The sequence below is a fragment of the Pelecanus crispus genome, chromosome 3 (genome assembly GCF_030463565.1).
Source record: "Pelecanus crispus isolate bPelCri1 chromosome 3, bPelCri1.pri, whole genome shotgun sequence".
NCBI lineage: Eukaryota > Metazoa > Chordata > Aves > Pelecaniformes > Pelecanidae > Pelecanus > Pelecanus crispus.
Window position 1 is genome coordinate 99,248,941 of NC_134645.1, and position 16,610 is coordinate 99,265,550.

General features: G+C 39.6%; 1 protein-coding gene across 1 annotated transcript in view; it reads right to left on the reverse strand.

The window, feature by feature from the left end:
* Positions 1-16,610, reverse strand: part of COL19A1 (collagen type XIX alpha 1 chain) — a 204,938-nt gene that overhangs the window by 144,676 nt on the left and 43,652 nt on the right. The window contains exon 9 of the mRNA XM_075708001.1: positions 12,996-13,049. Coding sequence (XP_075564116.1) covers positions 12,996-13,049 — 54 coding nt within the window. The remainder of the gene's footprint in view (positions 1-12,995; positions 13,050-16,610) is intronic.

Below are 16,610 nucleotides of genomic sequence, written 5' to 3' on the forward strand. Positions count from 1 at the left end.
AGCTTACAGAAAATCAATACGGAATAGCATTGTACACTAAATAGTTCTCATCTGTTAAGTAGTTTCCCACCTTCGCTCTTCCCTCACAGCCTTGGGTGCATCTCTATCAATCCTGTATGCACCTCTGGGCAGGGAATTTCTCTTACTCCAGGCTTGTGCTACACTGTACAAGAAGGTCCCAAGACCTTCTCATGTTAAGGGGAGACACATGAACACAACATGTAACAGCTATGCCCCAACAGGCTTCCTTCCATGCCTACTCTTTCAGGGAATCTTCGTTCTAACAAATGGACTGCTAAATAAATGTTTCTTGAGATCTGATTGTCAATAGCTATAAAAAAAAGTTGTACATCTTACACATGTAAAGGTAACAGGTTACAACTACTAAACAAACTTAACTATGGATTAATTTGTCCCATTTAGTGCCTTTCCTATTACAAACTAAAATGACGTTATCTTTATTGGTAAGGGAAAAACAGAAGAACTGCCACACACAACAAAAAGGGAACACAGTGAAAGGGGTGTTAATTCTGAAGAAAAAGCATCAGCTGACTAGCTTCTCAGTATCTGTTTAAAGAAAAAAAAAAAAAAAACCACCCTGGCTTGTGTGAGGTACTTGTTAAATACAAATCAAACACCTGTCAACCAGCTGGGCCGCGTGTGTCACTGCTGAGCCATCTGCAGAAACACACCCTGCGCCAGTTGCTTTACTTAGCGTGGCCTGGGAACAAGAATCCATTAGACAGAAAGTCAACAGTGGAATTAGCAGCACTTTTTCTTTTAGTGCCCTTCCACTTACTTGTTTGACTTCTTGTGTTTCTATTTTTGGGAGCCTCATGCCAGAGCAACAGTGCTGACTGCTGATTAGACAAGACTTGGCCCAGCCTCAGCGTGTCATGTTGATTTAATCGATTCAGACTTGAAACATGTAGTATGAATCTTAGGTATTGATAAATACTGGCTAGCAGTGGGGATTAAGAAAAAAAAAAGTCCTGTTTTCCAATACCTATGAATGATTTTCCTATAGTAATAAAAAGCTGATTTTTTGTCCAACAACTTGGTATCTACAAATGAAAAAAAAGCAATTTACATGGAATTTGGAATATCACCTTACATTATAATTTCTAAGGGTTTTTTTGGGGGAAAAAGTATATTCATTGACATTAAAAATTCACATCTTAGCTGGTTTTATCTAAATGGTTATATGACTAATACAATTCACCCACCAAAAAAAAGGGCAGAGAAGAGTTAATAGTTAATAGGTCACAAGTCACAGCAGCCAACAGTATTCTTTAATGTCTGTATAATTTGTACTGCATATTTCTATTACATGTAGTACATTTTCTATTACATGAGGCTAACAATTTTTTTTTAATTTTATGCATTACTTTTAATAGAATAATAATTTTCTCCATGTTAGCCATGGAGAAAATACTGTGGGAGAAAATACTGTTGTATATGAACTAAATACATTGCAGTAACATAAGTTATTAATTTTTAAATTATCCTAATATAGATCCATGATTCATCAGGTCTGAAATCTAATATTTGGTGAACGTCAATATCTAATTCCTCAAAAGAAAACAAACAAAACTAAGCAAAACATGTCAGACAAGCTGTACAATGCTGCAGTACAGTGAGAAAGTTCCTTCCTCTCTGATTAGTCCATCTGCAACACACTGCTGCCAACTTTTACAACAGTAAGTGTTGCAATAATGGGTATTTTTTTTAAAGCTCTACTTTCTGATGAGATGTGAAAAAATCAGAATATTAGTTTCAACACCTACAATCTCTAGCCTGTGCAACCAAAGGAGGGGAAAAAAAAAAAAAACCTATGTGCTACAGAAACCTCACAGAAAGAACCCCATAAATATAATTTAAGAACAATTGAAGAAAAATCCTCAAGCCTCCCCCTGCCCTTTCGAAGTCCATAAGGTCCTGACTGAGGCTTTTCAAGCATAATTAAGAACCCCAGAGACAGGGAGGCTCACAGCTAGAGTATTCATGAATCTCTGATCAAGGAACAAAGAGCTGCATTTAACGACTGCATTATTTAACAACCGCATTATTTTTTACTTCCACGTTACATAACACGCTAACAAAAGCCCGTCCTGCATGGCAGCGTGCCACCCTCAGTTTTGCTCCCAGCAGCCCAGACCCCTATAAAATGGATGGTGACCTCTGGTTTCTCTGGCCACACCTCACATCACAATAGCGGCTGCTGCACGCTGGGCCCCCGTGACGGGCCACGTTCTGCTGGTTATTACAGCTTCATTGCAAATACCAGAGGGTATACCCTTCCACCCCGACTCTTATCTCACCAGTGTCACTCGCCTGTAGGAACCCATGGCTTTGATGCCGAGCAATAGAAGCATTAGCGTCTGGCTCCCAAAACACATTTGCACTTTTGTTCTACTGAGACGTACTAATCTGATTTTGAGGGAAACCACAAGAGGACAGAAGACAATGCCACGACTTTCCTCAAATGGGTTAGCTGACAGACTGAAGCACAATTTTTTTTTTCCTCAAAACCCAATGATTCTTTAATTAAAAATGAAGTCTCTGCTCACCAACAGTACACAACCTACAGTGATCACTAGCACCATTCCCTCCAGAATGGAAATAACACCCAAGCAGTGTCACTGCACGTAAGGTAATTTGATTCCGTGGAGCTTTCTACCGAGAACCGAACTGAACTGCTGTCGTTTAGCTCTAGGAATTGAAAAAACCAGGGAGCTCAACAGTTCCTGGAGTTGTGAACTGCAAAAATCACCTAATAAGGCAAAAATAAGTCAGCACAGCAGACAGCTCTCTGGAATCAAATTTATGATCAAAGGCTATTCAAAACACTTCCTTGTAACGCGAAGGAGAGAACGAGAGCAAGCAAGCAAGCAAGAACTATACATGCTGAAGCAATGAAACAAGTTTTGGGAAACGTAATGGTCTAAAGTGTATTTGCCCAGTAAGATTTTTAGAAAGCATATTCATGCATCAGGAAGCTGTCGAGAGCTACTATTTTCATATTCATCCATCTCTTAAAATCAGATGTGTGCTAATTATACACAAACATATCACTGAAAACACAAAAAGAATATAAGAAACCTGTACCAAATTTGTTGCTGTAATAGAGTTGTCCAACCGCCTCATTTCCAATGGCCAACAATTCCCAAACTCAAGGCTTTAATGCAGCGGCAATAAAGTTTCCAACTGTAAAACCAGTGTCTGTCTTTTTTGAGGCTGATCTATTTACTTCTTTACTCATATGTAAAACCTAGTTTTAAAAAATTTGCATCATATTTCCTATTAAAATGTTGTTTCAGCTTTACGGTCTTACAGTTCACAATTCTCGTACTTTGAAAAGCTTTCTGATGTCAAATACTTTTTCCTATATTAATGATTATACTTTTTATCTCTGTTGGAGACTCCAGAGTAAAGCAGTACAACAATTTTTCAAAAGCTGCCTAACTTGCACAATTTATGTCCATACCTGATCTAAAAATATTGAAATATAACTGATGAGCAATGGCAGGAGCTCAGAAATTGGATGGCACTGAATGAAAGAGAGACAAACTGAGTAAGATGGCTTTAAGCAGTACCTATCCAGTGCTCCATATGCATTTTCGGAAGCTTTCTCAGAGATCCTGATGAGCTACTTTGGAAATATCCTGACCCCTGTCAAGGATCTGTACAGCACATGAAATGTGGAAGGCACTGTGTCCAGAGATCTTTCGAGACAGCTGCAAGGAAAAGACTGCATTACTGTAAGCTCAACACCAATGTCTCCTCAGATTTGTACATTTGCATGAGTGATTGGTGCTCCAGGAGCATATGCTGAACTGGCATAACAGGCCATATATCTGTGGCTCTTCTGCAAAGTCAAATATGCCTTGGAAGATTCTAGACAGGGTTTCCATGGTCTAGCTAGAGCAATAGGGAAAAGCAGGTTAATGGTCACAAGGATCTTCATGATGACACGACTTGGTTTGGAAGTACATTTAACAAGTTTCTGGTTGTGGATTTTATGACATAGCTGGTCCTGAAGACCTGACCCTGGAGTAATTCAGTACGGAGTTGGGTATTAAAAGCATCTCTGAAAATAATTTGAAGTCACATGCTATACTAGTATGTCATTTATAATTTTTTCCAAAATTATAAATTAATGTATATATATTTAAATCATGTTGGAAAACAAAGCACTGGACATTTCTAAGCCCAGTTTTATATTGAGTTTCTGAATTCAATTTCTTCTTCTTAAAAAAAAATATCTTATAATGCAGCAGTTTTCAAACCCATTTTCTCAGGTACCACTAAGGGAAAGGGCAGCGCTTCCCACCAGGCAATGCAAAGTAGGCTGTTCAGGAAGTGTTAACATGCCATTTTGATGCAGCACGCATACCACAAATGGTATCTGTATCACGTTTTGGGAACCCTTTTACTAATCATCTCCTTACCCATACCAAATATAAAGAGAACCCTACTACAAAAGGGTAATCAAATTTAACAAGAATAAAATTATCAGTATTAGGTTTCAGAGTCAGTTAAAACTGAACACAGCACACTGATAATGGACTTGAGAAAACTGAAGTTACAGATAAATTCATACAGTTAAATGAGAAAAACACCACCACAAACAGCATTATGTATTCTAGTCCTGTTATCTTCTGGCTCACAAAATATGTGAGTTCATGTACACTTTGTTGGGCCATCATCACAAATATGTGTAAGTGAACAAAAGAAGAAACAATCCTTTTACAGATACCTACTGCACAGTTTCATGTAAACCCAATCTCGTTTTCATGACTCAAAGTACAAATAGCCATCACACAGTTGGTAGAGCTCTTGAAATGTACACTCAAGTTTTTTTCTCTAGTCTGACTTTGAATATAAATCTAAGTTGTGTGGTGATAAAAATTGTTTTTATTCGCATAAGCATTTCTTTCTCCTTTCAGTCTAAACTGTTTATTTAACTAATACACTGAGGGAGCACCCATACAGTGCAGTAGCAAATGCACAACGTATTGAATATTTCACTGCTTCTTCAGGCTTACCGTGCAAAACCAACTATTTTAAAAAGCTTACTCAATATATTTAATATTTTAGGATGTCTGTTCATAATCTAGATTGCAAAAAATTAGTGCAAAAAACTATAACAGTAAAGCTAAGCCATTTGAAAGTCAAGTATTGAAAGTGAATGGTGTCACAAGTATTTCACAAAATGTAGTTTAAGAAGCATAGATGCATCATCTCTATCACTATGAATTGTATACCATGAACCATAAGAAAGCAATTACTATGGAGGTTTGAATAAAGGGGAACAGACAAAAACAGTTTAGTGTGGTAAGTCTTCTGAATTTTCTAAATTATATTTCTGGCTACATCGGGTTTAGTTTTCAGAAAGTAGTGACCAAGAAAGAAAAAGAAGTATTTTCATAATAGAAGAAAACAGCCAAATATGGAATGACCAAGAACAGAGCCAATTACTCACCTTCAGCAAGTTGAGTCCTTTGAGCCCTGCTGCCATCAGCACGTTCTCAGAAGCTTAAGAGCTTTTCGGCTAGCAGGACCCGTAACACACATAAGCCCTAACTCCCCAAGAGGCTTAGTACTTTGTATCAAAGTACATGCCATGGTGGCAACCTGTCTCTCAGAACCAGGAACACTCCCGCTAAACTGTTCAAGTATACAGAGATCATCCACCCCCTAAAATGTGATAAGCCAAGACAGTTGAGAGGTTCACCTTGACTGCCAAGGCATGACAGATGAGCAAAAAAAAAAAACAAACCCAAAACCAAACCCAAACCACAAACCGAACAGGACTACATCACCTAGCATCCAGGACATAAATTAACTTTTAATTTGGAGCTTCATTGTCATGGCATTATAGACCCAGAAGCAAAGAGAAGGAAAGGACTTCAGTTATTTGGCTGAGCAGCGCAAGTGCAGGAAACAGAAAAATCTCAACTATAAAGAGGTAAATCAAACCCAGCTTGTTCAAGTTTACACAAAACTCAGGAAAAGAAAGGGACAGAATGAACTCCCTGTAAACAAGAACAAAAAGATCTGGCGGCTTCCCCCCACCAAAAAGATCTAAACCCACATTTTAAAGGCTGGAATACTTGATTTTCTAGTCATGGTTCAAAGTGTACACCTCTTTAAATTGTCAGACTATTCGGAAGGCCTAGAAGTATACTAAAAAAGGAGGCTCCAACACATGATATGCTTAGTGCAAAGTCTAATTTTTTCCTGGGCTGGAAGAGTGGAGAGACTTACCCTGGTCTCTCCCAGTACAAAATGCATACCAGTGAAGTTGACCATCCTTATCTGTATCAATCCCCCAGTAGGTGCTATGGAAAGGACCTGCACAAATGCAACCTGTACGGAAGTAATAAGACACTATGACTTCAGTAAAGGAGAAGCCTGTGGGTCTCATCAACAGGAGAGTCCCCTCACCATTTCAGTATGACAGGAACACTAGGAAAATAATTAAACTTTTTTAATAGGAATACTTTCCAGCAGTGTATCAACCTTGCTCAGATTACACCAGTGGTATGAGACTGCACACAGCAACGGTGTGTGAAGACCATTCTTAATGGCAGAGCAATCAGTTCTTCTTGCCATAATGAGGTTAGTCTAACTGCTAGATCAGGGCTGCTTAACTTGTGAAGCCTGATTTGCAGCAGATAGGCAACTGTCATCCCACACCTTAGAGTATCCCAGTCACCTCAAACCTCTGCTTCAGGGAAAGATTTAATTTCTCAGGCCATACAGCCAGCACTCTGGCTGCAATCCAGTTACACTAAATGGCTTCAGAAGCGTATCAAGAGACAATTTCACTTGCTAATCACCGAAGAGTGAGTAGGCTAACACAGAGCTTCCCTTGATGTGCTTCTTCTGCCCTCACAGACTTTGTTGAACACCTCCAGAAGACCAAGGCATAAGGTCTCACAGGCATAGTGATTCTGATTTACCACAACATTCCAGTTCTTTTTGTATAATGATTTGACAGATACCTTGAAGAAGTGTCCACAGAAGGCTGAGCTACAAGTCAGTCCTGATTGCAGGAAGGGGATCGTGGCAATGTATTTCATATCTTCTGGTAGTCTACAAATTAAGCAAGTTTCCTTCCAAGGAAGAACTCCTTCCCTCTTATTTTTTAGAACTATAAACTAAGACCACAGAACTTTCTCCTCTGACTCTCAAGAATTTCTTCTGTTGCCCTAAGTAGGATCTACTATTTAAAAAATACATCTTAAGAAGGCTCCCTGAAAAAGTACAGGGATGAAGGAACTAGGTAGTCAGACATCAAATAGAGAGTCATATATGTGATGGTGTCCACAATCTACTGTGTTGTGACTTTGGGGGCCTGAGGTAGGGCTCCTCAGGGACTGTATTTGATTCTTGAATCTCTAGATTGGTCATCAGCACTGTCACACTGACTGCTTTTGCCCTGAAGGCAGATGAGACAACAGGCATATTGTGGTGTGTTGCCAGTCAGTGGAAAGCTCATTTTTCACTTTGGGAGCTTACAAGAACTGCAGTAGAAAAACCAGCAAAACTGCAGAACCATGGCATGAACACTCATTGGTTTTCTTTTGGGTGTTAAGGCTATTCTTATGTCACCCTAGAGTCATCAAGACTCAAACTTTGTTCTCCGCATTAGCCCACAGCAGGTCTAATCTCTCAAATGGCAAGAACCTCCTAGAAGTCCACACCACTTAGATCTGCCCCTACTACTGCAACAGTACAACTGCTGCAAAACCACTGCACCATTTAGTGAATGGGAAGTTATGCTGTCAGCAATAATGTGTCTTATAAATGACAGAATGCCAAGTGTCACATCTGAGGGCACACTGAAGATGTGTGAGGTACACAATCTATTTTCACACTTCAGATTCCTGAAAGTCAAGGCCATATACGAAGCCTTAAAGATTTCTCACCATTTACACAGATCTTGAAAATTAAGTATACGACCATAAAGCATTTTCCTGGGAGATTCTCCTGGTAAGATTCTCTCAAGTATATCGGATAGGATTATTCTAACTTTAGTTTTTCACTGTCAGGTACATTTGAGCTCATCAATTTTACAGAAACAGGCCTTCTAATATCCAAGTTTCTCTCATTCTAAGGTAAACTTCTAAAATAGGTCAAATGAATTTATATTGTTGCTTACTCATAGCGACATGAGTAAGATCTGCCACGTAATTATTCATAGAATCATCGTATGGTTTGGGTTGGAAGGGGCCTTAAAGATCATCTTGTTCCAACCCCCCTGCCATGGGCAGGGACACCTTCCACTACACCAGGTTGGTCAAAGCCCCATGCAACTTGGCCTTGAACATTTCCAGGGAGGGGGCATCCACAACTTCTCTGGGCTACCTGTTCCAGTGCCTCACCACCCTCATAGTGGAGAATTTCTTCCTTATATCTAATCTCAATCTACCCTCTTTCAGTTTAAAGCCATTACCCCTGTTCTATCACTACATGCCCTTGTAAAAAGTCCCTCTCCAGCTTTCTCATAGGTACTGCAAGGGTGCTATAAGGTCTCCCTGGAGCCTTCTCTTCTCCAGGCTGAACAACCCCAACTCTCTCAGCCTCTCTTCATAGGAGAGGTGTTCCAGCCCTCTGATCATCTTCGTAGCCCTCCTCTGGACTTGCTCCAACAAGGTCCATGTCCTTCTTACGTTGGGGGCCCCAGAGCTGAACCCCAGGTGGGGTCTCATGAGAGTAGAGGGGGAGAATCACCTCCCTCGACCTGCTGGTCACACTTCTTTTGATGCAGCCCAGGATACGGTTGGCTTTCTGGGCTGCAGGCGCACATTGCTGGATCATGTTGAGCTTCTCATCAACCAACACCCCCAGGTCCTTCTCCTCAGGGCTGCTCACAATCCGTTCTCTGCTGGGTCTGTATTTGTGCTTGGGAATGCCCCTACCCAGGTGCAGAACCTTGCACTTGGCCTTGTTGAACTTCATGAGGTTCGCATAGGCCCACCTCTCAAGCTTGTTCAGGTCTCTCTGGATGGCATCCCTTCCCTCCGGTGTGTCAACCACACCACACAGCTTGGCATTGTCAGCAAACTTGCTGAGGGTGCACTCCATCCCACTGTCTGTGTTGCCAGCAAAGATGCTATACAGTGGCAGTCCCAATACTGACCCCTGAGGAATGCCATTCATCACTGGTCTCCACTTGGACATCGAGCCATTGACAGCAACTCTTTGACTGCAACCATCTAGCCAATTCCTTATCCACTGAATGGTCCATCTATCAAATCCATGTCTCTCCAATTTAGAGACAAGGATTTTGTATGGGACAGTGTCAAATGCCTTGCACAAGTCCAGGTAAATGATGTCAGTTGCTCTTCCCTTATCCACCAACGCTGTAACCCCATCACAGAAGGCCACCAAATTTGTCAGGTATGATTTGTCCTTAGTGAAGCTATGCTGGCTGTCACCAAACACCTCCTTATCTTCCATGTGCCTTAGCACAGTTTCCAGGAGGATCTGCTCCATGATCTTGCTGGGCACAGAGGTGAGACTGACTGGCCTGTAGTTATCAGAGTCTTCCTTTTTTCCCCTTTTTTAAAAATAGGGGTTATGTTTCCCCTTTTCCAGTCAGTGGGAACTTCACCAGAGTGCCATGACTTGTCATTTAGGATGGACAGTGGCTTAGCAACTTAATCCGCCAGTTATTCTCTGAACCTTTCCACAGGAAAAGAAGTATGAACAATGCAGTATTGCAGTGGAGAGTTTTTGGGTGTGTCAGAAAGAGCCCTTCTGCTCTCTGAAGCCTCAAACTGTATTTACATAAAAAATAATTGTATCGTTTCTTTTTTCTATTTCTAACTAGTGACTCAGGGGGCACATCTGCACAAAGCTCAGAAAAATACAGTGCAAAAAACCATAAAAATAGCCATACCAGTCAAACAAATATCTCCAACAAAAGATAATGCATACTGAAGGGTTTAAGAGGATAAACAAACAGCAGTAGCTCCTGAGAATGCTCTCCCAGCACTGCACAGTCTGCACTTCAACTTCCTGAAACATAGGAGATGCCTTTGTATATAACAGTGCCTAGAGTATTTTTTTTTCCTTTACTTTGTCCAGTTGTCTTTGAATCTACATACATTTTTAGCATCTAGAACATCCCAGAAAAAAGGAGCACAAAATTAACAGACGCACACAAATTTACATAGCTCTTGATGCATCAACTGAGAGACAGAGCATGTTAACACCATTCACAACATGAGGAAAATAAAGTGATTCTACCTCCAGAAAGGAGCTAATTCCACACAGCAAAGTACTACTCTGCATAGATATGACAACTCCAGCTAGCAGAAGCTGGGTGGCTGAATCTCAGTTTCTTCATTTAGCTATGCGTTTACCAAAATACTTTTTTTGCTTTTTTTTTATTAAAAAAAAAATAGGTTTTGGTTTTGCCAGTTTCAGATTCCATGGTAGTTCATTTTTAATTTGCAATAATGGTATGGCTTTTATGTAGTCTGAACTAAAAGAGTTATAATGTTCAGGAAAAGTACAGTGCCTTGATATTAACTATGATCTGACTGTTGAGCCTTACGTAAACTAACAGGAGCTTTGGGATTTTGGCCTGACAGTGAATCTGCAAGGCACTAAGCAAAAGAAAACCCAAACAGTATTAACCATGGAAACTGTAATAATAACTTGTACTGGAAAAGCAATGTAGCTTGGTAATTTTAAAGAAAGATAACATCAGAGAAGGAGCTACAGAAAGAGCCAAGGGAAAACACAGCTTCATTCTAGATCAATCTCATTCAATCTACAATGTTTTACAATAACTCCTTCCACTAATTCACATCTGGGAGCACAGTAAAGTAAAAACTGTCTAGCTGGATCAAATGAAAGGTTTCTCTAGTCAAGTATATGACTACAGTTGTGGCAACAAAAGATGCCTACAGAAAAGTATAACAACAGGGCAATCATAAAAGACTTCTCCAGGGGGTTTCCCAGAGTTCAGCATCTTGGGAACTCAAAAACTTTCAGATGAGCAGCAGGGTCTGTCTGGCACACTCCATGGATTTTCATTCCATCAACTTTCTAATAAATTTTCAGACTATTTAAATGCTGTGGCAGAGTGTTTAAACTATAATCACTGAATAGGAAGAATGAGACCTTTCTATCCTTTTCGGAATTGCTATCAGATAGGCTTGATGCTCTAGTTTGCACGCTGAAAAGGAGAGTAAAATAAATAAATAAATCCCTATTAATCTGTTCTGTTCCATTCATGATCGTATAGAGTACAGAAGGGGCCACATTTCATCTCAGTTGTGCCTTTTTCAAGTTCAAGTCCACATTGTTACATCAGAAGATGCTCAATGCTCTTGACCACTCTTGACACCTCCTCTGAACCTTTTCCAGTAATATTAGATCCACTTTGAGATGTGGGAACCAGAACCGTATACACCAATCAAGATATGGCACAATACGGTTTCATTAATAATAGTGACATTAAGACGCTTTTGCTTTGTTCCCTATTCTTTTCCTAATCATTCCTAAATTCCATTTGTTTGACTAGTACTTAACAGTGAGTGTATGTTTTCAATCATCTGTAATTCCAAGATCACTTTTCTGAACAGTATCACATATAAGGTTATTAATACATAACGTTTTCTTTGTTTTTCCTCTTCATCTGCATCACTTCATTATTACTTTCTCTGAGTTTTACATACCACTTCACGATCCAGTTCCTCAACACTGCAAAGCCCTTTGAACCTCTTTGCAGCCTGCTCTCCATTTTTCTACTACATATAACTTAGCATCAGCAGCAAATATTGTTATTTTAACTCATCTCTTTGGTAATATTATATACCTACCTCCCATTTTTAACAAAACACTATTTGAGACACAAATAGTAAGTAAAAATAAGAGTCAGTTTCATAATTCTATATCCTGTTAATTACAGATTTTAAACCTGATAGTTGAAGTGAAACTCTACTTCTTTGAGTACTTAGAAATCTGGATAATTACAAAATAAACCAAAACCCCTGCCATTACTAAAATGTTGTATAGAAATGAAAATAGCATGTCAACCAATAAAGCGCAATATTGAAATTCTGAGCCTCTAACGGCAACAACTGCCTTTAAAAGGCATACTTGTTTATGGCACTGAAAGAACAGAAATTTGGCATACATGATGAAAAAGAACCTAAATTGACAGAATTGAGGGCTGAGGACTTAAATTGTTATGCTAAAGGTATCAGTAAAATAATAATTAAAAAAAAAAAATCAGTGAACTGCACCAACACATGTATCTGGAGAGTTTAATTTGTTTAATATATATTAACTGGCTTCCATGTGTATGCAGAAAATCCACTATTATTTCAACTGTTACTATGGAACAGAAAAAAATCACAAGAGGCCAAATGATTAGAAACTCAAGCAACATGCTGTTTCCTCAGTGTTACGAGGGCTGTCTTCTATACTGAAGATGCTGGATATTAGACTAGTAGGCTTCCTCTAATACAGGTAACTAGCTCTGAACTCAATAAACACGTACAACTGCCTTAATTCACATGCTAAGATCCTGAAAGGAAGTGAAACTTATCCTCTTGAATACATGGGTAGGCTGACACACTTTCTTAGCCATGGCTATTCCCAAGTCTTTGCTTAGAGGTCAGTGGTTATCTCAAAGGTCTACCAAGTGGCCTGTTGAGAGCCTAAGATCTCTCTTCTAGGCTTGCAGACCACACACTGCACAGTGGAACAAGTGGCTTCCTTTGGTTCTCTATGGCCCTCTATTCTAGGGAAAAAAACCCAAACCAAACAAGCACATCAGCAGAGAATACTATTGGTCTGAGTGGCTTTTTCAGTGTGCTACAAAAACATGGCAGAGCAGGTAAGAGAAGTTCATTTTCCAACCAAAGTGTTCCGTCTTCCCATTTCTGCACATAATTACAGATAAAACACTGATGTAATGAATACTTCCCATGAGTTAAATTACACTTCAATATACATGAACATACCTTTTCGCCAGGAAGACCAGCAACACCATCCTGTCCTTTTGCGCCCATTTCACCCTACAAAACAAATTATTCACTTAGAAGTTCTAAAGACTTCTGAGATTAACAACAACTACTCAGGTCATATCTGAGTCCACAGAAAAGCATCTTCTACCCTGTTTTCATCATGCTTAGTAGTGTAACCACTGTGGAGGAGTCTTACATGTAACACTAAAATCAGACTAAATAAATACATTTAAAAACAGCTATTATGTCAATTAAGACCCTCATCTGACACATACTTGCACATGCACATTTCCATAAAAAGCAGGTCTTCTGATTTTAAGGAAATTAACTGCACCACCAGAGTGAAGCCAAGTGGGTCCATTTTCACTGGGTTGAGTGTGTTCTGCACTGAGAAAGCTCAACATGTAATACAGGTTTGTTTTGTCTAAAAGTCATGTGCCCACAATATTTTTAAAAGACACTATTTAAACTCAGTTCCTCTCTCCCTCCCCCCTTTACCCCATCAGAGAAACCAAACCCCAAACCATAAGCAATCTATAAGAAAATTTTAGTTTTAAGAGACAAATGACCAACTGATCAGGAGAGGTATGGAAGATCCCAGCAGCTGCAATTGGACCATGAGTCTTAGAAATGATTGAAGAAAACATCAAACACAGAAATTGTGCTTTGTAATGTCAAGCATAAGGGTTACAAAGTTTAAAATAAAAATCGAGTGTACACTAGAGGAATATAATGAAAGCACTGAAACCATATTATAGTCTTCATTTAAAAACAAAACAAAACATTAGGTTTGTCTACTTGTACCAAGAAGAGAACATTCTCTAGCAAACAGAAAATGACACAGTGTTTTTTGGAGTAATCCAGTTCTTTATGAAGAAAACGTCACTGGTTTGAAAAGAATTAAATATCAAATTGTTCTTCGAGAGAAAGGGTTGCACAAAGAAGAAGAGCCACGTTTACACAAATAATTGGTTCCTAAAATAGGCTGTAAACCTAGGTTTGGAGCCCAAATCTAAAACTGCAAACCCAAAAGCCCCTGCTGAGGGATTAGTACTCAAGACCTCTAAACTCACAAAGTGCATAAATTTTTAAATAGCAGGATCCTGGAAACTCATCATTCTGATATTCAGCATATGCAGAAACTTCTTGGTATTACGCAAAGTTCATCAGTTTAGTCAATAAACCCACTCTGCAGTAACAAATATCAGTTTCTCATGATCTTCCCAAAGAGGATGCACACACAGTGCTGCAGTGACTTCTTTTTCTTCTGTCACATATAGGACAGGCAATGCTTAACAGTGTAGCAAAAAGGCTTTGTCTAGGCCACACAACATACGTGTTCTGTGCCCTCCGCAACCTATGGGTGCTCCCAGCCTGTACCCCCACTTGCCTGGACCACTGACGCCTACCTGCACACTGGTGGTCATGGGATCTAAAGTTGTTCCGAAGTTCACAAGAGAACATTAGGAACTGCACAAGTGAACCACCACATCCCAACAGCCTGGTGTCTTTCCTGAAAGCGAGACCAGGTTCCTATCTGGATGAGCATTCCTGCACTGTACATGAGCCTGTCCCCAAGTGCATAACCGTTTTTTAAATTACAGCCTAAGTCTCTCCATTAGGTTTGAAGTGATTTTCATAGAATCATAGAATGCTTTGGGTTGGAAGGGACCTTGAGAGATCATCGAGCCCAACCCCCCTGCAGTAAGCAGGGATTGAACCTGTGAACTTGCCGTTATTAGCACCATGTTCTAACCAACTGAGCTAACCCAGCTGGTCATTTTTTTAAATTAATGTAGTTATGGTACAATAACATCAGCTAGGTATGCCAGAACTCAGTATCAGAATACAAACAGTTCTGCAAAGCTTTTAAAAAAACCAACCAACCAAACAAACCCCCCACAACCAAAAAAACCAAACCCACACCCACAACCCCCCCACATCAAAAACAAGAATCTGAAAGAGCTTCACAGACAGAATACTGCAGTACCTTTATTTTTTCAGTGTAAACGTAGTACTTGTGTTCTGAAATGAAGTTATTAACCTTTCTGAAGTTAAGAAAGGAGCAGTAAGATTGGCAATAAGTACATAACAACAGTTTTTGCTCTATCCCAGAACGGCCATTATTAAACATTTAATCCCTAGTAAAGGAAGTATTTACAATATATGCTTTCCCTCAGCATTCCCTCTAGGCTGGCACACAGCAGCTGCTGAGTCAGCACACTGTACTCTGAGGGGCTTAAGTCTCCTTATGAGACCCAGGGAGTCTATGCATTGGATCCAGGGCCCTGGATGGCAGTCTCAGTTAAGTTCTGAGAATTTAATATTTTTGTCTCTAGTCTGAAGGGAAAACAGAAGAAAAGAACTCCAAAAAACCAAACACCAAAAACCCCCAAAACCCTACAGTGCTACAGGTCAGGTTTCCCCGTTACCTTCTTCTAAAAGCAGAATGATGTGTCCTTATGACTGTCACCATAATTTTGAACTAAGCTGTCATACCCCAATACTATTTTTGTTGCTTCTTGCCTACCATAAAACTTATCTACCTTCCTTGCCTCCTATTTTAATTTCTTAACAACTATTCACAGAAACTTTCATAAAATAACTGCATGTGTGCAGCCTGGCTCAAAACTCCTTTGTTTACAACACATGAGTTAAGCAAATCAATCAAAATGAGCGACTCCCAGGTGCAGAGTACTATTCCAGCCAGAAGTTTAAAACCACTGCTCAGAAGCAACAATGTTCTGGAGAAGCATATGAGCCACGTCCTATGTCCTTTTCATTCAAATATTGGAATGGTCCTTAGTTAGCTCTATCTCAAAAGTGACCAAAATCCTGTGCGTGCGAATAGCATGAACCCCCGGGCACTAGGAGAGCTAAAGAAGCGGGACTGGCCCCTGGTTACCTTATCTAATCATTCACAGAGTGACTCTCCTTATCTATGTACGCTCTGTTCCCTTATGCCACTCGCCAGTATTTTAATAGACCAGAACCACTTTGTTACATTCAGCAGTGTATTTTTATATACTGTATAGTCTAAATTTACACAGCCTGCTACATGCCAGGAAGCCTTTAGCATATATGACTTACTAGCCAATTAACCAAGGTATGTTTACACTTCTGTTCCACTAACTGCAGACAGACTCCCCACCTTCAAGACAATTATTTTCCACTGCAAATTAGATCATAAAATTACACTTCTATCTTGTAATTGTGATTTTAATAACCACAGTGTGAAAGGTTCTAGTTTTTCATGCTTTTATTCAATGAGTTTAAAGATCAGATACTATAGGTTGCACAACCTGTAACAGTATTCACACAGGCAGCATGACAGAATAATAATAAGAATAATAAAAAAATAGAGCAAATGCATTTTTTAAGGCTTTTTTTTTTGCCTTTTTTTTTTTTTGTTTAATGGCATCTTCCTTTGCTTCTGCAGATCTCGAAGTCCTTCACAAAAGTGAAAAAGCATCCTTTTCTCTTTCTCACATAGTAGATGCCAAAGTGTAGAAATGAGATGAAAAAACAGGGTTCCTGACCTGTAGGTCAGATGGTCTACCCCTAAATAGGTCCCTTTTATGCCTTAACAAGAGTATTCTAACTCCAGACATA